Raw genomic sequence first — 21,376 nt, 5'->3', positions numbered from 1 at the left:
GCCTTTATAAAAAATCAGTTGTAAGTGTGTGGATTTTTGAGTCTTCTATTCTGCTCCATTGACCTAGGTATCTGCTTTTGTGTCAGTACCTTCTGTTTTTATTTTTGAAACAGGGTCTCACTAAATTGCAGAGGACCTCACTAAATAGCTGAGGCTAGCTAGCTGTGAACCTGCAATCCTCCTATCTCAGCCTCCCAAGTACTGGGATAACAGGCATGTGCCACCCACACCTGGCTCTATTAGACCATTTGAAATTATCCCACAGAACTCAGAAATGCTGTTCTATCCACCCTTCCCTGTTTTAATATTTGTTGTTGATGTCTTCAGGTTGGCCAGTCTTTTCTTCTGCTGTTAAGTCTATCTACTTAATGCTTCATTTCTGAAGTTTTTTTCTCCTGGTACTAGGGATTGAACCCAGGGGCATTTTACCTTTGAGCTACACCCACAGTTCAATCAATCTTTCTTTCTTTCTCTCTCTCTTTCTCTCTTTCTCTCCTTCCTTCCTTCCTTTCTTCCTTCCTTCCTTCCTTCTTTATTTTTGGTGGTATTGGGGTTCCTGGAAACCCTTCTACCTCCGGGCTATACTCCCAGACCTATTTTATATTATTTGGAAGCAGGGTCTCTTAAGCCAGCGAGGCTGGCTTCAAACCTGCGCGATCCTCCTGTTGCCGCCTCTCAAGTGCGGGGATTACAAGCGTGCACCACCACACCCAGCTTATTCTTTATTTTTGTTCTTAATTTATTAGTTTTGAAATGGTCTTGCTAAGTTGCTGAGGGTCTCAATAAGTAGCTGAGGCTGGCTGCAAACCTGTGATCCTCCTGTCTCAACCTCCCATATATTGGGATCACAAATGTGCACCACTACTCCCAGCCCTATTTTATTTTATTTTATTATTTTATTTTATGTTTTTTGCGATACTGGGAATGAAACCCAGGGGTATTCTTGACCCTGTGATCTTAGTCTTCTAAGAACTGGGATTACAGGCAGGTGCTGCCACACCCTGCTTTATTATTTTTATCATAATTGTTTAAAGATTCCTTTTGAGTAATTTCAATATTTGGGCTATTTTTGAGTCTGCTTATTTTGACCTGTATCATATTTCTTCTTTGTATTATAATATTTGATGCCAGGCAGCTATATAAAACAATAGTAGTGTCTGAAGTTATTTAATTTATAAATATATCTCCAAAATGTTTTTTATTCTATAAGGTGAATAAATTAGTCAAATAAGTCTGAGGGCTTTTTTTTTTTTTGAGTGGAGATAGAACCCAAAACTTCCTACCATATTACACCCCAATTTTTTTTTCCATTACTGGAGATGAAACCCAGGGGCATTCTACCTCCAAGCTATACCCCCAGCCCTACTTTTTATTCTTTATTTTGAAACAGGGTCTCACTGAGTTGCAAAGGACCTCATTAATTAGTAGCTGAGGCTGTCCGCAAACCATGATCCTCCTGTCAGCCTCCTGAATGCTGGGATTATAACTGTGTGCCACCATGCCCCCCTAGCCTCAAACTTTTGATCCTCCTTCCTCAGTGTCTGCAGTAGGTGGAATTACAGATGTCACTGACCCCAGCTTGAGACTGTATTTTGTTGTAGCTTTAGCTCTATTTGGTTCACCAGTAGATTCAAATACTTTAGGGTGAGGAGTTTGATCCTTAACAGCACCATCACAGAAACAAACTACTATGGGGAAGAGTCATATCTGAAAATTTACATGATCTCAGAGGTCTCTGTTTTACAGTCTTGCTGCCGGCTTCTCAGGTGCATTGGAAGTTCTCTTTGTCCTTTAGCCCTGCTTCCTGCCTCTGCCTCTATGGAGATTTTTTTTTTTTTTTTTTTTTCAGGTCTGGGGATGGAACCTAGGGGCATTCAACCTCCAAGCTACACCCCCTGCCCTATTTTTTTTTGTTCTTTATTTTGAAACCGGGTCTCACTGAGTTGCACAGGGCCTCACTAAGTAGCTGAGGCTGTCTGCGAACCATGATCCTCTGGTCTCAGCCTCCCAAATGCTGGGATTACAAGTGTGCGCCACCATTCCCGGCCCTCTATGGAGATTTGCCTTACTGTCCTTATCTTCACTTCTGGAGGGCAGCGACTAGATTCTGTGTTCCTGAAGGCCTGAAATGCTGTGGAAGGTTTTTTCCTTAGCCTCTGCCTCATTTCAAGCCTTTGTTAACTAAAATCCTAGAGTGCCTCAGATATATTTCTCTATACTCACTGACCCTGTAGGGTGACTGCCTGGAATTCCAGGAGGCCTGTACTCAAGGGGGCCTCTCAGTGTGCTGCCTGCGCACACCGTGAGAGCCTGTGGGAGAGTCAAGGGGTACTTACCGCTTTGTTCCTTGCCTGGGGCTCTTTGTAATTCGTGTGTGTGTGTGTGTGTGTGTGTGTGTGTGTGTGTGTGTGTGTTTGTTTGTTTTACTGGAGATTTAACCCAGTGGTACTCTACTACTATGCTACATCCTTAGCCTCCCCCTCCCCTTTTTTGAGACAAGGTTTAAGTACAGAGGCTGGCTTAGAACTTGTGATCCTCTACCTCAGCCTCCTAAGTAGCTGACTGACTTCCTACACAGCTTCCTTTTATGGCATTTTATCGCTTCTTTTGGCACTAGGGGTTGAACCTGGGGCCATTCTACCTCAGAGCTACATCTCCAGCCGTATTTTATTATTTCTATTTGGAAACTGTCTCGCTTGGTTGATAAGAATCTCATTAATTACTGAGACTCTCCTTGAACTTATCTTCCTGTCTCAGCCTCCCAAGTACTGGGAATACATTCATGTGCCATGGCACCTGGCTTTTGTTTTATCATTTTATGTCTTTAAGAAAAATTTCAGCCAGTGTGCTAGTTCATGCCTATAATCTCAGTATTTGGGGAACTGAGACAGAAGAGGTTAGAGGTAAGAACTGCCACAGCCAGGCGTGGTGACACACTCCAGTGATCCTAATACTTGGGAGACTGAGACAGGAAAATTGGAGGTCCAAGGACAGCTTCAGAAACAGTGAAACTCTCAGGAACCTTCTGAGATCCTGGGTTCATCCTCCTGAGTGCTGGGATTATAAGTGTGCACCACCACACCTGGCCTCCATATTATTTTTAATGGTGGAAAAAATTTAGTTCTGTAAATATACCTTAATTCTTTTTGGTATTGAGGATTGAACTTGGATGCTTTCTACCTCTGATTTACACTCCTAATTTTTATTTATTTTTTTTATTTTGAAACAGAGTCTCACTAAGTTGTGGAGGTCTTCATCAGGAGCTCAGGCTGGGTGTGAGACTGTGATCCTCCTGTCTCAGCCTCCCAAGTACTGGGATTATAAACATGTGCCACTACACCCAGCTCTCATGATTTTTTTTTTTTGAGGTTTATTGTTATTTTACAGGAGGAATATCTGTTGTTGAACTAAAAGAATAATTTCTTTTCTTTTTCTTTTTCTTTTTTTTTTCTTCTTCTTCACGGTACTGGGGATGGAACCCAGGGGCATTCTACCTCAGAGCTGCATCCCCAGCCCTATTTTTTATTCTTTATTTTGAAACCGGGTCTCACTGAGTTGCAAAGGTCCTCACTAAGTAGCTGAGACTGTCCTCGAGCCATGATACTCCTGTCTCAGCCTCCCAGATGGTGGGATTACAAGCATGCGCCACCATACCTGGCTAATAAATTCTTTATTTTCTTATGTTATCTCTAATTTTTGGGGGGGATGCTGGGGATGGAACCCAGGGGCATTATACCTCTGAGCTATACCCCGGCCCACTTTATTTATTTATTTATTTATTTTTGCAGAACTGGGGAAAGAACCGAGGGGCATTCTACCTCTGAGCTACATCCCCAGCCCTAGTTTTTATTCTTTTTATTTTTATTCATTTATTTATTTATTTTTTGTGGTATTGGGGATGGAACCCAGGGGCTTTTCTACTCTGGGCTATACTCCCAGACCTAATTTATACTTTATTTGGAAATAGGGTCTCACTAAGTTGCTGAGAGCCTCACTCAGTAGCTGAGGCTGGCTTTGAACCTGTGCAGTCCTCCTGTCTCAACTGCTCAAGCGCTGGGATTACAAGCGTGTGTCACCACACCTGGCTTGAAGTTATCTCTAATTTTTAAGATCAGAAAGTATTTAGATAGGTAGGGAGCTGATCTGTTTAATCTTTTCATGAGATGTAAATTTAAGTTGTAAATGAATGCCTACCACAGAGAAGGCCAAGCAAGAGCTTTTAAATTAATTCCTCTGTTTTTGAGTATGTACTTTGGTATCCAAAACTTGAATTGAATAGTTTAATTGCTCTCTTTTGAAGAATTTTAAAATAATTACATCTTGTGATCTTTACTAGGTTACCTTAGGTTGGGAAATTTGGCAGATGACACACAGTTCTCATTCAAAAACGAGTCATATTTTCTTTCCCAGTTTGAATTAGGGGAACATTAGCATTGAAGTCTTTATTTTGAATTAGTATGTAGGAAATTATTTCCTGCTAAATGTTTGCCATCAAATGAAGTCCTATTTAAAAAAATTAATGGAGCATGCCAGTGCAGTAGCCTCAGAAAAATAGTTGAAGCACAAGGTTACTTTTGGTCAATCTTTTAAGTACTTTATTGCCATTTCAGTTTACATGCATGATAACCCCTTGAAAAACTAAAATATTGTAATTTAGCTACTAACAGCTCACAGTTACTGACTATATTTAGAATTGATTTACTTTAGCAGATCTTACCTCTGGGTATTGTTGCTAGAGATAGAGCAAGCAAATGAATTGATGATGAAAAACATTACACTTACTGTTAAATATATTTCAGACTTACTTTATACCTTCATCAATGAGTTAACATTCATTTGAAATGTTAAGTTGTTCTACAGTGACTTGGGTAGAGCACTTGCCTAGTATTCTCGAGGCCCTGGGTTTAATCCAGAACTGCGAAAAACAAAAAACACCGAAAACAAAAAAATCTAAAACTTTATAGTATATTATGGTACTCATTAATAAGTTATTACACTTGACTCATTGTTCCCATCATAGTATACAAACTCTTAAGCCATATGAAATATCTTCTTTAGGACTGTCCAGTAACCTTCATTCCCTCATGTTAAAACATATATTCAGTAATTTAAATAATTTATGTTTCATATTAGGTAAAATGCTTTTTCCTTTTTTGTAGTTCTGGGGATTGAACCCAGGGCTTTGAACATGCTAGTCAAGTATTCTGCCATGAAGCTATATCCCCAGCTACCCCACCTTTAATTTTTATTTTGAAACAGGGTCTAAGTAAGTTGCCCTGGCTGGCTTCAAACTTGTGATCTTCCTGCCTAGGTCTCCTGAGTAGCTGGAATTACAGGCATGGGCCAACAGGCCCAGCTTAGAATGCTTTTAAATGTTGTGAGGGAACTAAGAAAATGAACAAGTAGACTTTGCATTTATGCTTATTTTAGTCTGCTGAATAGACACATAGGTTCACAGATTCTGGGTTAATCAGGACTTTTTGGGTTATGACAGAAACTCTAATGAGCTGTTTTATTTATTGTGGTACTAGGGATTGAGCCCAGGAACATGCTACCATTGAGCTATACCTCATGCCCTATATTTAAAATTTTTATTTTGAAACAGGGTCTTGTTAGGTTGATGAGAGTCTCATTACTTGCTGAGGCTGTCCTCGAACTTGTGATCTTCCTGTCTTAGCTTCCCAAGTACTGGGATTACAAGCATGTGCCACCACTCCCAGCTTAGAAACCATATTTCAAATGGCTTAATTTTAAACTGACTTAAACAAAAAGAATATATACATATATACACACATACATACACATGTATATTTATGTGAGTGAGTGAGAGTGTGTGTGTGTGAGAGAGAGAGACAGAGACAGAGACAGAGACAGAGACAAAGAGAGAATGTTTTCAGTCATGGCAGCTGGGCTGAAGAATTTTTTTCCCCTGTGGTACTGGGATGGTGGAACCCAGGGGGCTTTTCTACCTCTGGGATACACCTCCAGCCCTATTTTATACTGTATTTGGAAATAGGGTCTCACTAAGTTGCTGAGAGCCTCACTCAGTAGCTGAGGCTAGTCTTGGTCTGAATTAAGTTTTTTTTTTTTTTAAACAGAAGCATAGATTAAGTGATTTATGAGAATACTTAAAAATAAATTAACAATGGTTTCATAGAAAACATATTTAAGGATTTTTTTTTTTTTTATGATACTGGGCTGGAACCCAGGGGCTTTTCTACCTCTGGGTTACACGCCAGTGCTATTTAATTTTTAATTGGAAACAGGGTCTTGCTAGGTTGCTGAGAGCCTCACTAAGTTGCTGAGGCTGGCTTTGAGCCTATAATCATCTTGTTTCAGCCTCCCAAGTACTGGTTTACTAGTGCACCACCATACCCATCTATTTATTTTTATTTATTTATTTTTGAAATTTATTTATTATTATTATTTTTTTTTGGGTGGTACTGGGGTTCCTGGAAGCCCTTCTACCTCCGGGCTACACTCCCAGGCCTATTTTTACATTTTTATTTGGAAACAGGGTCTCCTAAGCCAGCGCGCGCGGCTGGCTTCAAACCTGCGTGATCCTCCTGTCTCTGCCTCCCAAGCGCAGGGATTACAAGCGAGCGCCACCACGCCCGGCCATACCCATCTATTTAAAGATTTTAAAAAGAAGTCTTGGTATTATAACTTAATTTTTATTTATTTATTTATTTATTTATTTATTTATTTTATTAATTATTTTTTGGTGATACTGGGGTTCCGGGAAACCCTTCTACCTCCGGGCTACACTCCCAGACCTATTTTTATATTTTTATTTGGAAATAGGGTCTCTTAAGCCAGCGAGGCTAGCTTTGAACCTGTGTGATACTCCTGTCTCTGCCTCCCAAGTGCAGGGATTACGCCTGGCTATAACTGTTAATTTAACCCAAAATAATTGGAGTAGGAGTGTGATCAAATCTGTGTGATTGATTTAGTTATAGTTTAACCTGAGTGGAACATTTTTTTTTAACCTCAACATTTTTAAATCTAAGCTGTTACATTATATATTTTAATAATCCTAGAGTATCATAACCCTTAATCAGTTTTTCACATGATATTTTGATTAAATAGTAGATCATTTTTATTGATAAGATATCAGATGCTTTTATTACTACTTGGCTTTTGAGCATTCTTTTAGCAAATGGATCACAAATTGCAAAAGGAAATAATCATTTTGACTTGCTGTTTGCATAATAGTAAGCCCTATCTGAAAATATGTGATTATCACTAAAGTCATTTCATGCCAAGAATTCTTTCAGAAGTGCCACTGGTTAATGGCAGCCATTCTGACAATGAAGTGAAAGCTCAACATGCTGTGCCAGCTGTCCTGCCAGGTCAGCAAATGAACAGTTCTTTGTGTTTGCACATCTTCCATAACCTAACAGTGCAGAAGGTATGAAGCGTTCTCAGGTTTATCCCAACTATTTGTTTTATTTATTTGGTAATTTATTTTTGGACATGACTTAAGATCCTAAATCATACAGGGTAGGTTTCAAACAAAATAAATCTGTGTCTAGAAAATCTAATTCTTATGTTTATTTTTATGTGTAGGTCTTGCTGTTTTGGAAGCTACAAGAAAAAAATTAGGGAAAGACTTTTTAGTGGACATGGCTCAGATATCCAGCAACAATGGATTTAAACAGTGTTCGTCGTCACATCTGGAACCAACAAGAACAAAAGATGTGGACAAACAAGAAGCATTGCAGATGGAGGCAGAAGCTTTAGCAAAACTACAGAAGGACAGACGAGTGCCTGACAATCAGAGACATTTTGAGTTGTCAAGCAGCACCAAACAAAAAGCACAAGTTTTTAATAAACAGGATTATGATCTCATGATGTTTCCTGAATCAGATTCTCAAAAAAGAGCAGTAGATATTGATGTAGAAAAGCTTACCCAGGCTGAACTTGAGAAACTACTGCTGGATGACAGTTTCGAGACTAAAAAAACACCTGTATTGCCAGTTACTCCTGTCTTGAGCCCTTCGTTTTCAGCACAGCTCTATCTTACACCCACAATTCAGAGAGGACAGTGGCCACCTGGATTATCTGGGCCTTCCACTTATACTTTACCTTCCATTTATCCTTCAACTTACAATAAACAGGCTGCATTCCAGAATGGCTTCAATCCAAGAATGCCTACTTTTCCATCTCCAGAACCTATATATGTAAGACTTCCAGGACAGTCACCATATTTTCCATATCCTCTGACACCCGCTACATCTTTTCTTCCACAAGGAAATTTACCAATCTATCGTCCAATTGTGAATCCTGACATGGCAAAACTATTTGACAAAATAGCTAGTACGTCAGAATTTTTAAAAAATGGGAAAGCAAGGACTGATTTGGAGATAACAAATTCAAAAGCTGCAGTCAGTAATCTACAGGTATCTCCAAAGTCTGAAGGTATTAGTAAATTTGACTGGTTAGACCTGGATCCCCTAAGTAAGCCTAAGGTGGACAATGTAGAAGTATTAGATCCAAAAGAAGAGAAAAATGTCCCAAGTTTGCTAGCAGAGGATCCTTGGGATGCTGTCCTTCTTGAAGAGCGATCACCAGCAAGTTGTCACCTTGAAAGAAAGGTGAACGGAAAGTCTCTTTCTGGGGCAACTGTAACAAGAAGCCAGTCTTTAAATATTCGAACAACCCAGCTTTCAAAAGTCCAGGGCCAAATATCTCAGGTATAGTCTTTTCTTAACTAACTTTTCAAATTTAGTAGAGAAACATAAGAATTCTATTTGTGTGCATAATTTATTAAGAAAAAGAAATATTATTCATTTTGAATCTTGTTTTTCTTTGCTTCCAAGGTTACTTTGAGTCTTTGATTATGTAGTAAAGGATTAAATGTGATTAATCCAATTAAAAATTGTTTATTTTTATTTTTATTATCCTTTTTTTTTATTTTGGTGGTACTGGGGGTGAAACCCAGAAGCGTTCTACTTCCAGGCTATACTCCCAGACCCATTTTATACTTTATTTGGAAACAGGGTCTCACTAAGTTGCTGAGAGCCTCACTCAGTAGCTGAGCCTTCGAACCTGCGCAATCCTCCTGTCTCAGCCTCCCAAGCGCAGGGATTACAAGCATGCGCCACTACGCCCGGCCCTTATTTTTAGTATCTTTTCTAAGATTTAAGTAAAAGCATTCTAATTAAGCATCTATCTAGCTGTCCCTGAGAGGCATTATGGTATGTTTTGTCTTGTCTTGTTATATGTGGCCTGTTCTATTTTTCTCTCTCTCTCTTTTGTGTGTGTGTGTGAGTGTGTGTGTGTGTGTGTGTGTGTGTGTGTGTGTGTGTGGTACTGAAGATGATACCCCAAGGCATTCTACCTCTGAGCTACACACCCAGCTTTAGTTTATTTTTTATTACTTGGAAACAGGGTTTCACTAAGTTGCGGAGGGCCTCACTAAGTAGCTGACGCTGGCCTCGAACCTGTGATCCTGTCTCAGCTTCCTAAATACTGGGACTACAAGATTGTTTCACCATGCCCCGCTCCTGTTTGTCTTGATCTCAGTAGCCCAAGCTGTCCTTGAACCTGGGGTTCTTCTGCCCTACCCTCCTAAGAACCTGGGATTATAGGCTTGCTCCATGCTACTACAAATCTCTTCCCTTCTTTTCTTTGCCTAGCTCCTTTTTTTAGGGGAGAGGACAGTCCTTGGGACCAAACTCAGGCCTCACACAAGTTAGACAAATTGCTGTACCACTGAGCTACATCAGCAGCCCTCTCATTTTTTAAATTAATTAATTAATTAATTAATTAATTTATTTATTTATTTATTTGTGGTACTGGGGTTCCTGGAAGCCCTTCTACCTCTGGGCTACACTTCCAGACCTATTTTTTTATTTTTGGAAACAGGGTCTCTTTAGCCAGCGTGGCTGGCTTTGAACCTGCGCGATCCTCCTGTCTCTGCCTCCCAAGCGTGGGGATTACAAGCATGCGCCATCACGCCCAGTAGACCTCTCATTTTTTTTAAAGACAACAAGGGATCTGGAGTTTTAACTGTATAATAGAAAATTTTCACACCTTATTCTTTTTTGTTTATACCCATAAATGAATGAAATAAACCTCAAAGAAACAGGAGAAAAGCCATTTAAAGGACTCCTTTTAACCTCCCCATATCAAGTAAGGTAAAGAATGGAACAATAGCCTGTATGGTAAAATTGCTGAATTAATCTTACTCTTTGGAAGAATTAGTTAAGAGCTAGGTGGAACAGGATATCTTCCCTTGGGAGAAAGTCAGGAAGGGTTTAGATATTTCCTTTCCAAATATAGTCTATCATTGAGCAGATTTGTGTTTTCTTATAATATCTGTAAACTCTAGAAACGTTTAAGCCATATTTTCACTTAAATGTGAATTATATTGCTCAGCTAATTACATCACCTAAGCTACTATTTTGAAATTAGGAGTCAATAGCATCTATAGGAGAAAAAACACGTTTTTTATTGTTTAGATGAGTTTATGTTCAATCATTGACTTTAAAAAAACATTTGGGATGTCTAAGGGAAGAGAGAAGCAGGTGTTAAAGTTTAGGGAAAATGGATGAAGATATTTTAGATTATATACTCAGGATCCAGAAAAATCTTAGCCAGTACAGTGTTTCTACATGCATTTGACTAATCTATACTAAGAGATACATTTTAGGTTCTTATAAACTTTCCAATGCTGTTTATTTTTTTAATTTTTAATTTTTTTTTTTTTTTTTTTTTTTTTGGTGGTACTGGGGGTGGAACCCAGGGCCTTTTTTCTACCTCCGGGCTATACTCCCAGACCTATTTTATATTTTATTTGGAAACAGGGTGTCACTAAGTTGCTGAGAGCCTCACTTAAGTAGCTGAGGCTGGCTTCGAACCTGTGTGATCCTCCTGTCTCAGCCTCTCAAGCGCTGGGATTACAAGCGTGTGCTACCAGGTCCAGCTCTCAAATGCTGTTTATAAACTTAGTGAAATTGTATCTTAATACCTTTTAAGTTAGTCACAAGTTACTTAAGTTGAAATCATAAATCTATGATTTTATTTTCTCAATATTTCGTATCTTTTCATGCTAAATGTTCTAGATGGTTTTGTTTTATTTTTAAGCTAGGAGTGGAATTGCTGGGTTCTATGGTAATTCTGTGTGTAGCTTTTTCAGGAACTATCAATCTGTTTTTCCTTGAAGACTGCATCATTTTACAGTCCCATTAGCAATTTATGAAAGTTCAGGTTTCTCTGTATCCTCTTTAGCACTTGTTATTTTCCATTTTTTAAACTGATGTTTGAGTATTTTTTTGTTTTGTTTTGTGGTGCTGGAGATCAAACTCAGGGCCTTGTGTTTGCTTGGCAAATGCTCTTCCACTGATCTACATCTTCAGCTTCCAATTTTTTCATGCTTTTATTGACCATTTGTATATATGTACTTGGGAAATGTCTATAAGTTCTTTACCCACTTAAAAAATTGGGTTGTTCATAACAGGCTTATTCATAATAGTCAAAAAGTAAAAAAAAAAAACCCTCAAATGTTTATCAGATGATGAATGGATAAACAAAATATGGTCTGTCTATATACTTGAATACTATTTACTCATGAAAAGAAATGAAGTTCTGATACTTGCCACATCATGGATGAACCTTGGAAACATGCTAACTATAAAAGAAACCAGACACAAAGACCATTTATTATATGAGCCTATTTATACAAAATGTCTAGAAGAGGCAGATTTATAGAAAAAAGCCAACTATTGCTAGGGGTACCGCCGGGCGTGATGGTGCACACTTGTAATCCCCGCGCTTGGGAGGCAGAGATAGGATCGCGCAGGTTCGAAGCCAGCCGTGCTGGTTTAAGAGACCTTGTTTCCAAATAAAAACTATAAAATAGGTCTTGGAATGTAGCCCGGAGCTAGAAGGGTTTCCAGGAACCTCAGTACCACCATAAATGAATGAATGAATGAATGAATGAATGAATGAATGAATGAATGAATGAATGAATGCACTGGTCCCCCAGATTCTCTGTCCTCTAGGGGCCAGCTCATTACTGAATTCACATTTGGGTTAGTATTATAAGAGAGGTCTTAGCTGGGCGTGGTGGTGCACGCTTGTAATCCCAGTATTCATTCGGGAGGCTGAGACCTGGAGGATTTTGGTTTGCGGACAGTCTCAGCTATTTACTGAGGCCCTCTGCAACTCAGTGAGACTCAGTTTCTTTTTTTTTTTTTTTTGGTGGTACTGGAGGTGGAACCCAGAGGCTTTCTACCTCCAGGCTATACTCCCAGACCTTTTTTATATTTTATTTGGAAACAGGGTCTCACTAAGTTGCTGAGAGCCTCACTAAGTAGCTGAGGCTGGCTTCGAATCCGTGCGATCCTCCTGTCTCAGCCTCCCAAGCGCAGGGATTACAAGTGTGCGCCACCACGCCCGGCTTGAGACCCGGTTTCAAAATAAAGAATAAAAAATAGGGCAGGGGGTGGAGCTTGGAGGTCAAATGCTCCTGGGTTCCATCCCCGCAAAATAAAAACAAAACAAAACAAAAAGATCTTCCTGATAGTAAGTTTTCTTTTTCTAAGTTAAGCATGATAGAAGCTAATTCTGAGTATTTGGGATGTAGTTCATTGGTATAGGGCATTAAAGTCCTTAATTTGGTTCCTAGCACCACAAAAGGGGGGGAGGAACTAACAAATTTTGTGTATTGTGACATGTAATCTGGAATTGAGATGTCAGTTGTTTATATTTGTTTGAAAAGGACAACAGGCCAGACCTTAGAAACACTGGGGCTATGGCAAGTTGCAGTCTTGATACCAAAGGAAAGGAGTATCCATTAATCAGCTTTTCTTCATCCCTCCCTCCCTCTTGTTAAGATGTAGTTATCACCTTAAACAAATTGGGTTTTTTGATAGACAGGTTATTTTTCGTAGATCCAAGACTAAGACTTTGAAGCTAAGAGCTTACATGCTTTTTTGTCTGTGTTGTACACATTCAAATCTCTCTCTCCCCACCCCCACCCCCTCATAATTACTGAAACAACAGAGAATTCAGAATACTCCTATGAGGCCACAGCATTGTAAAGAAGTTAAGGAATTATTATTAATATTTTGGTATAATATATTTTGAAGAATTTACAAATGTAATAAAATTACTTGAGCCTTGTGTGTGTGTGTGTGTACTGGGGATTGAACCCAGGGGCATTCTACCTACAAGCTACCCCCCCAGCCCTACTTGATTTTTATTTGGAAACTGGTTCTTGCTAAGTTGATGAGAGTCTCACCTGCAATCTTCCTCTCTTGGCCTCCCAAGTACTGGGATTGCAGGGGTGTGCACCACAATGCCCAGCTTAATTGTTGCATTAATAAAATAAAATTAGATACTGATATTTAGGGGAGTTTATGAATGAAACTAGATTGATCATACATTGATAATTGCTGAAGCTGGTGATGGATACATGGGTACTTATATTTTGTGTGTGTGTCTGGGAATATCTATAATAGCACATTAGAAGTAAAGGAGAAGGCTACAGAACTATCTGTAAGAAACAAAGATCTGGTATTTATGTTGTTTTAGTGAGAGTAAGTTTCTTGTTATAGGAAATATTCAAACATAGATCAGAAAGTCGGCTTTCTAAACTTAGTTATGTGTCACAGTGTCCTGCAAAGTTTAGGCCTATAGTGGGAATGTGTCTTAAAATGCAGAACAAGTAACAGTGATAAAGAAAATTCAAGAAGGCATGTTGAATGGTTAAGTATCTACAAAGAAATTTATAAACAGCCATTTCATAATAATGGTTGCTCTCAAATTGTAAATAGAAATATTAGAAACATTCAATCAGAAATTTGCTGTACATCTCTTAGCACTACTACAAAAATAACTTTTATATTCAAAGATAAATTCTAAGCTAACATTCCATCAGCCATAACATTTCATTTTGTTTGTACATGAGAGGGAAAGTTTGGTTTCATGTAGATTAAAAGGGAGAGATAAACAATAATACAACACTAATAACACAAACTTTGGGAACTTGTGGCACAATTTGTTGCTGTGGAGCTTTTTAATTTTTCACATACTGCTTCATATCCCTATCGATTTACAAACTTTTCTCTTAGGTTCATATTTTTTTGTTGGGAAATATATTGCAATACCTAGTCTATATAATTACTTTTAGTACTCAAGAATTCATTTCCCGTCAGAAGTTTGCTTTGTGGTAAAAACTCAGAAGGGTATTTTTCTTCTCACTCAGCAAGCTTACTTCCTGTTTCCTTCTAGTGTCTTTTGTTTTGTTAATAATAATCTAAATTCTTCAAATTTTTTTGACCAAAATCAGGAAAAGGAACAGTACTTAGAACTGGCTTCTGACACTTTACATTAACTTTTAGTTAATATCTATGAATTTAGCTACTCTAATCAGATCTCAAGATTTTAGTAATGGATCAAATTATTTTCATAAGAATGGTTTTACTAAGTCCTGAGGATTTTGGCTCTTTCTAAAAGTTATTTATATGAGCAATATAAATATTTATATTCCCAGTGGCAAAATATCATTAATTTTTAAAATGGAAAGTTAAAATGACTTTATCTAGCAGTTATTTGAATAATTCACTTGAATCTCTTTAAAAGGTGTGTGTGTGTGTGTGTGTGTGTGTGTGTGTGTGTGTGTGTGTGTTTTGCTGGGGATTGAACCCAGGGACATTCTATTTCAGAGCTACACCCCAGCCCATTTTTTATTTTTGTTTTATTTGGAATTAGGATCTCACCAAGTTGCTGAGAGAAATTGCTAATTAGCAATTAATTAGCCACCATACCCAGCCATAACTGCTTTTAAAATAACAGTATGTATGGGTAATTTTTTGTGGATTTTTTTTTAAAGTACTAGTTAGAACCAGGGGCATTCTACCTCTGGGCTACACCCCCAGCCCTATTTCCTTTTCTTTATTTTGAATAAAGAATAGGGTCTGAGTTGCAAAGAGCCTCAATAAGTAGCTGAGGCTGTCTGTGAACAGCTATCCTCCTATCTCAGCCTCCCACCATGCCCGGCTTTTTTTGTGTGTGTGTGTGTGTGTGTGTGTGTGCTGGTGGTACTGGGGCTGGAACCCAGGGGCTTTCTACCTCTGGGCTATACTTCCAGACCTGTTTTATATTTTATTTGGAAACAGGGTCTCAGCCTCCCGAATGCTGAGATTACAAGTGTGTGCCACTACGCCCAGCTTTTATTCTTCATTTTGAAACAGGGTCTCACTCAATTGCAAAGGGGCTCACTAAGTAGCTGAGGCTGTCCACAAACCATGATCCTCTGGTCTCAGCCTCCCAAATGATGGGATTACAAGTGTGGGCCACCACACCAGTTTCTATTTTTTTTATTTTTATTTTGAAACAAGGTTTCACTAAGTTGCATAGGGCCTCACTAAGTAGCTGAGGCTGGCAGCAAACCTGTGAACCTCCTGTCTCAGCCTCCCAAGTACTGGGATTACAAGCATGTGCTACGACCACCGGCTTTACAACATCTTATAGACATAACAATATTTTTTAAAAATTTATTCTTGTCCTCATCCAGGGGCCTTTCACATTTGGAAACATAAAATAGGATATAATAATATATTGTGTGGGGAGCTACTTGCAGTGGTCTATGCCTATAATCCTAGCTACTCATGAGGCTGAGGCAGGAGTATCGCAAGTTCAAGGCCAACCTGAGCAATTTAGTACAGTTCTGTCTTAAAATAAAAAGGGCTGGGGATCTCTATAGTGCTTACCTGGCATGCAGGAAACCCTAGTGTTACTTAAAGATGTTAGAGAAGAATTGCTTCATACTGAGTACTCAAGGCAGTATAGATGAAGTGGCATTCTTTGGGCCTTCAAAAAATTAATAGATCTTTGACTTGTTGTGAAGTAAGATTGAGGAAGGCATTTCAGGCTAAGAAAGGTTTAGAGCCAGGCTAAGACCTATTTGTTTTTTTGTTTTTTTGTTTTTTGCTTTGGTGGTACTAGGGGTGGAACCCAGAGGCTTTCTACCTCTGGGCTTTGGTGGTGGTGGTACTGGGGCTGGAACCCAGGGGCTTTCTACCTCTGGGCTATACTCCCAGACCTGTTTTATATTTTATTTGGAAACAGGGTCTCAGCCTCCCGAATGCTGAGATTACAAGTGTGTGCCACCACACCCAGCTTTTATTCTTCATTTTGAAACAGGGTCTCACTAAATTGCAAAGGAGCTCGCTAAGTAGCTGAGGCTGTCCAAAAACCATGATCCTGGTCTCAGCCTCCCAAATGATGGGATTCCAAGTGTGGGGCACCACACCAGTTTCTATTTTTTTATTTTTATTTTATACTCCCAGACCTATTTTATAGTTTTATTTGGAAACAGGGTCTCACTAAGTAGCTGAGGCTGGCTTTGAACTTGTGCAATCCTCCTGTCTCAGCCTTTCAAGTGCAGGGATTACAAGTGTGCACCACCACGCCCGGTTTCTATTTGTTTTTTTAATAGGAACAGGATATGATTCAAGCCTACTGAAACATAGAAATTGTTTGGGAGGTTCTGGGAAATAAGGTTGAATTAGAATGGCAGTATAGAATATCAGATCAGAGGATTTGCTAGGAATTCTCAAATCCCATTTTTTATAGAGTAGTATAGTCTGCTACTGTGCTTGCTTTTTGTTATTGTTGTTGTTTTGTTTTTGTTTGTTATTTTGGTGGTACTGGGGTTCCTGCAAACCCTTCTACTGTCGGGCTACACTCCCAGACCTATTTTATATTTTTATTTGGAAACAGGGTCTCTTAAGCCAGCGTGGCTGGCTTCGAACCTGCTTGATCCTCCTGTCTCTGCCTCCCAAACACGGGGATTACAAGACACTACAACCGGCTTGTTTTTTGTTTTCAGTACTGGGGATGGAACCCAGGGGCATTCTGCCTCTGAGCAACATCTTCAGCCCAATTTTTTAATTCTTTATTTTGAAACAGGGTCTTATGGAGAGCTGAGGCTATCTGAGAACCACAATCCTCCTGTCTCAGCCTCCTGAATGCTGGGATTACAAGCGTGTGCCACCATGCCCAGTTTAGTACTTGTTTATTTATTTATTTTTATTTATTTTTGTGGTACTTGGGGTGGAACCAAGAGGCTTTTCTCTGGGCTCTACTCCCAGACCTATTCTTTATATTTTATTTGGAAACAGGGTCTCACTAAGTAGCTGAGGCTGGCTTCAAACCTGTGCGATCCTCCTGTCTCAGCCTCCCAAGAGCTGGGATTATAAGCATGTACCACTATGCCCCGCTTGTGCTTGATTTTGAAACATAAATTGATATATGATTGGTAACTCTAGATTGATGTCAGTGTAACAAGGTAGTAGCTCTGGTTCGGTCTTTCTCAACACACTAGCATTTTGAAGCACTCAAAACAAAACTTGCAATTTAAAAGAAGGCTTTAGTAATACAGGAAGAAGTTAAGAAAAATACTTTAAAACCCTGCAGAAGTACCATCTTTTAGTGAAAATGAGTGGCTTCGAGAAAGAGTCCACATTTCTCAATGTTTTAAACTGTTGAAACAGGGGAGTGGTGAGTTGGTCTGGGCCACCCTCCCCCCTCATGTCATTTCGGCATGGGGCTGTAACTATTTTCTGTATTTCTATCTTTTTAATAAACTTCTTTAAATCTTCAAAAAAAAATAAACTGTTGAAACAGTGCAAAGAATCTGTGAAGTTATTTCCCTTTGAATTAAGAGCTTTTTCTGTAAGTTGATTTGATGAAGTCTGTAGAGCCTGGCGTGGTGGTACATGCTTGCAATTTGGGAGGTTGAGACAGGAGGATTGTGTTTCAGGAACAAAAGTCTGTATCCTGTTATCTATTATTATTTAGTTTTGAACTGGGTGTTGAACTCGGGTGTTTTATTCCTCTAGCTGTATCCTCATCTACCACCTTTTTAAAATTTTTGATAGTGCAATTGAGCCCAGGGACATTCTATTTCTATACTTCTAATTCTCCCTTTTTTAAAAATTATTTTAACCAGGAATCGTGGCACACACTTGTAATCCCAGTACTTGGAATGCTGAGACAGGAAGGTCATAGGTACAAAGCCAGCCTCGGCAATTTAGGAAGGCTCTCGTCAACCTAGTGAGACCCTGTTTCCAAACAAGAACTAAAAAATGAGGCTGGAGATATGGCTTAGAGTTAGAATGTTTCTGGGTTGAATCCCCAGTACCAAAAAAAATTTTTTTAAACAGGGTCTCACTAAGTTGTTGAGGGTCTTGCTAGGCTCTTGAGACTCCCTTTGAATCTACAGTCCTCCTGTCTAGGCCTCCCAAGTACTGGAATTACAGGCATGTGCTGTGATGCCTGGTTATATCCTTTATTATGTACGCCCCCCGCCCCCTTTGGTGGTGGTATTGACGATTAAACACAGGAGCATTTTACTTCCAAGCTACACTTCCGAGTCCTCGTATATTCATTCATTTATTCTGTGGTACTGGGAATTGAACCCGAGGGCACTCTACCTCTGAGCTATATCCCTGGTCCTCTTTTATTCTTTTATTTTGAAACAGGATCTCACTGATTTGCAGAGGAACTTTATTTAGTTGCTGAGGGTGGCTGCAAATCTGCCATCCTCCTGCCTTAGCCTCCCAAGTACTAGAGTTACGAACCTGTGCCACCATACCTGGCATATTTATTTTATTTTGAAGTAGGTACAGGGTCTCACTAGGTTGCTAAGGGCCTTACTAAAGGCTGGCCTTGAACCTGCAATCCTCCTTTTTCAGTTTCCGAAGTACTGGGATTGCAGTCACACTCCATCACACGGCACCTTACCCGGCTCTGATTTATACTCTTAATTTCATTTGGTCTTGACTGGATGTAAATGTCCTGAAGAATTGTATCTCAGATGAGGAAGCAAGACCCCCAGAAATTTAGTCTTTAAAAGATTAAAGACCATATTTCTAGGGGCAGATATGAATTGACGTTGAACTGTGCTAGTGTTTTTATAAATACTTGTTTTAGTTAGGGCTTTGATTGGAAAGCTACATCAATTTTGAGTAGTCTGCCTTAGCTCTTTTCCTCAGGAGCCCTGTTAACCTTTAGTTGTGATTTTACAGAACTTTAGGTATTTTGTCCCCAAATGTGCACAACCCCATTCTAGCAGGAAGGATCATACCATTTTTTTTTAAAGGAAACATGAAGGAAATATTGCCCTGAAATTTCAGATTAAACAAAATCTTGTGAGTTTGGTTATTGAAATCTGTTACAACTCTTGAAGTTTATATAACTTGTTCTTATTCACTTAGTTTTGAATTGAGAATGTTTCCATTTTGATTTTAAAGGAAATTTATATTTGAAACTTAACACAAATATTTAGAAGAAAAATTGAGGTTAGGAGTCTTTCCTCCCTCCCTCTGATACTGAAACTCATACCTGGAATTTGGGGGCAGAGGCTCTACCACTGAGCCACACCTCCAAGACTCAGAGGATATTTCTGATACTCTGTTAACCAGAGAAAATACAACTTACATGTAAGTTTGAAACACTTGGAAAATGCCCACTCAGCCAGGCATTGTGGCACACACTTGTAAACCCATTGCTTGGGAGGTTGAGACAGGAGGATCACAGGTTCAAGACTAGCCGTAGCAACTTATTGAGATTCCCAGCAACCTCGCAAGAGCCTGTTACAAAACAAAACAAATCAAATGACTGGGATTATATCTCAGAGGTAGAATGACCAGTACTGGGAGAAGGAAGAAAGGAAGGAAGAGAGGGAGGGAGGGGGGAAAGGAAAGGAAAAAGGAGGGATTACTCCTAAAACTAATTCTCTTACCATAAGTATGAGCTGTTTTCTTGGAATTTATGGCCTAAATTGAATATATAGAATCTCTATTTTGTTAGAGGAGCCCAGCTGGGCTGTGCTCTTTCTTAAAATAGAAGGTAATCCTAGCTGGGTACAAGGTACACACCTATAGTTACAATACCTGGTAGGCTTACAGGAAGACTGCAGGTTCAAAATCAGCCTCAGCAACTTAGAGATACCCGTAGCAACTTAGAGCACCTGTTTCAAAAAAATTTAAAAAGAGGGGGGTTGGGAGTATAGTTATTTTGGAGATAGGATGCCCCTGGGCTTAATCCTCAGTACCACAAACAAACCACCCCAGAAAGTAGTCCTTTGATTTCATTTAACTGTTAATTTACTGAAGTATTCATTGCAGGAATAATTTGAATGGATAGGTCTTTAGCATTTCCTTTACTGATCATATAGTATGTTTCCAATTTGAAATAAGTAAAAGTGATGAACTTAAAGTAAGGTTTAGTTGGTATTACTTTCATAAAGATAGGACTCCATAATTTAAAACTTTTTTATGTTCATTTCACCTCTCTTTGTATATATTTTAATAAAAATATGCTTGTGCTATGCTATTGTATAGCATTTTTGGAGATCTTTCACTTTTAAAATAAAACACTTTTTTAATTTCAGAAAGACCCAAATGGGACCAATAGTTTGCCAACTGGAAGTTCTCTTCTACAAGAAATTGAAGTAAAGAATGAGGAGGTGGCAGCTTTTTGTCAGTCCATTACAAAGTAAGGAACTTTTCTTCAAAAATAACAGATCATTTAAATTAACCGCTCAACTAAAAATAACTTGAAAACCAGCTTATCGCTAATAATTTAAAATTTTTAATATTCTAAATTATTTTCTTCACGTGGCTAAAATTTTGAGTTAGTCAATTGTCAAATTTCCACAAACTACAGATAAACCATACATGGTTCTAAGTAGAAGAAAATAATTGAAATTGGATTTATTTTTGTAGTACTAGGCTTGAACCCAGGGGCATTCTACTTCTGAGCCATACCCCCGGCCCTATTTTACTTTTTAATTTGAAACAGGGTTTCATTAAGTTGCAGAGGGCTCCCTGAATTGCTGAGGAGATCCCCTGCCCCCCTTGGTCCTGGGATCAAACCTGGGGCCTCATATAGGCAAGCTGTCTACCACTAAGCCACACCCTCAGCCTTGGGAGTACATTTCTGATACTGATGGCTTACATGAAAGACACATGGATACTTAGAAAATGCCCAGTTTTATTTTAAGACTTAATTTTTCTATAAACTTTCTAGCATACAAAATACTGTCCTATTTATTTTAGAGGTGATTTTATAACAGGCATAATTAGAAGGGCAAATATATTCTATGAAGGTTAGAAAAATGCTGTTCTTTGGGCGGGGTACTGGGGATTGAGTCTAGGGGCATTCTACCTCCAAGTTACATTTCCAGCTCTATTTTATTTTTTTAATTTTCTTGTGGTACTAGGGATGGAAGCCAGAGTGTTCTACCTCTGAGCTACACCTCCAGCCCTATTTTTTATTTTTTATTTATTTATTTTTTTTTATTTTGAGTCTCACTTATTATTTTATTTTGGGTCTCACTTAGTTGCAAAGGGGCCTT

The 21,376-nt window shown here is 38.9% G+C and overlaps 1 protein-coding gene across 2 annotated transcripts in view; it reads left to right on the top strand.

Moving 5' to 3' along the window:
* Positions 1 to 7,625: 7,625 nt before the first annotated feature.
* The window catches only part of PIK3C2A (phosphatidylinositol-4-phosphate 3-kinase catalytic subunit type 2 alpha), a gene marked incomplete at both ends in the record, with an annotated part of 84,682 nt that continues 70,931 nt past the window's right edge, over positions 7,626 to 21,376 (top strand). For both annotated transcript variants that reach the window (XM_080713904.1, XM_080713903.1), the window contains 2 exons: positions 7,626 to 8,696; positions 20,411 to 20,514. In XM_080713904.1, coding sequence (XP_080570030.1) covers positions 7,626 to 8,696; positions 20,411 to 20,514 — 1,175 coding nt within the window. The remainder of the gene's footprint in view (positions 8,697 to 20,410; positions 20,515 to 21,376) is intronic.

The sequence above is a fragment of the Muscardinus avellanarius genome (assembly GCF_963383645.1).
Source record: "Muscardinus avellanarius genome assembly, chromosome: 1".
Lineage (NCBI taxonomy): Eukaryota > Metazoa > Chordata > Mammalia > Rodentia > Gliridae > Muscardinus > Muscardinus avellanarius.
Note: the sequence above shows the minus strand (reverse complement) of the source record. Positions and strands in the feature narration are given on the sequence as shown.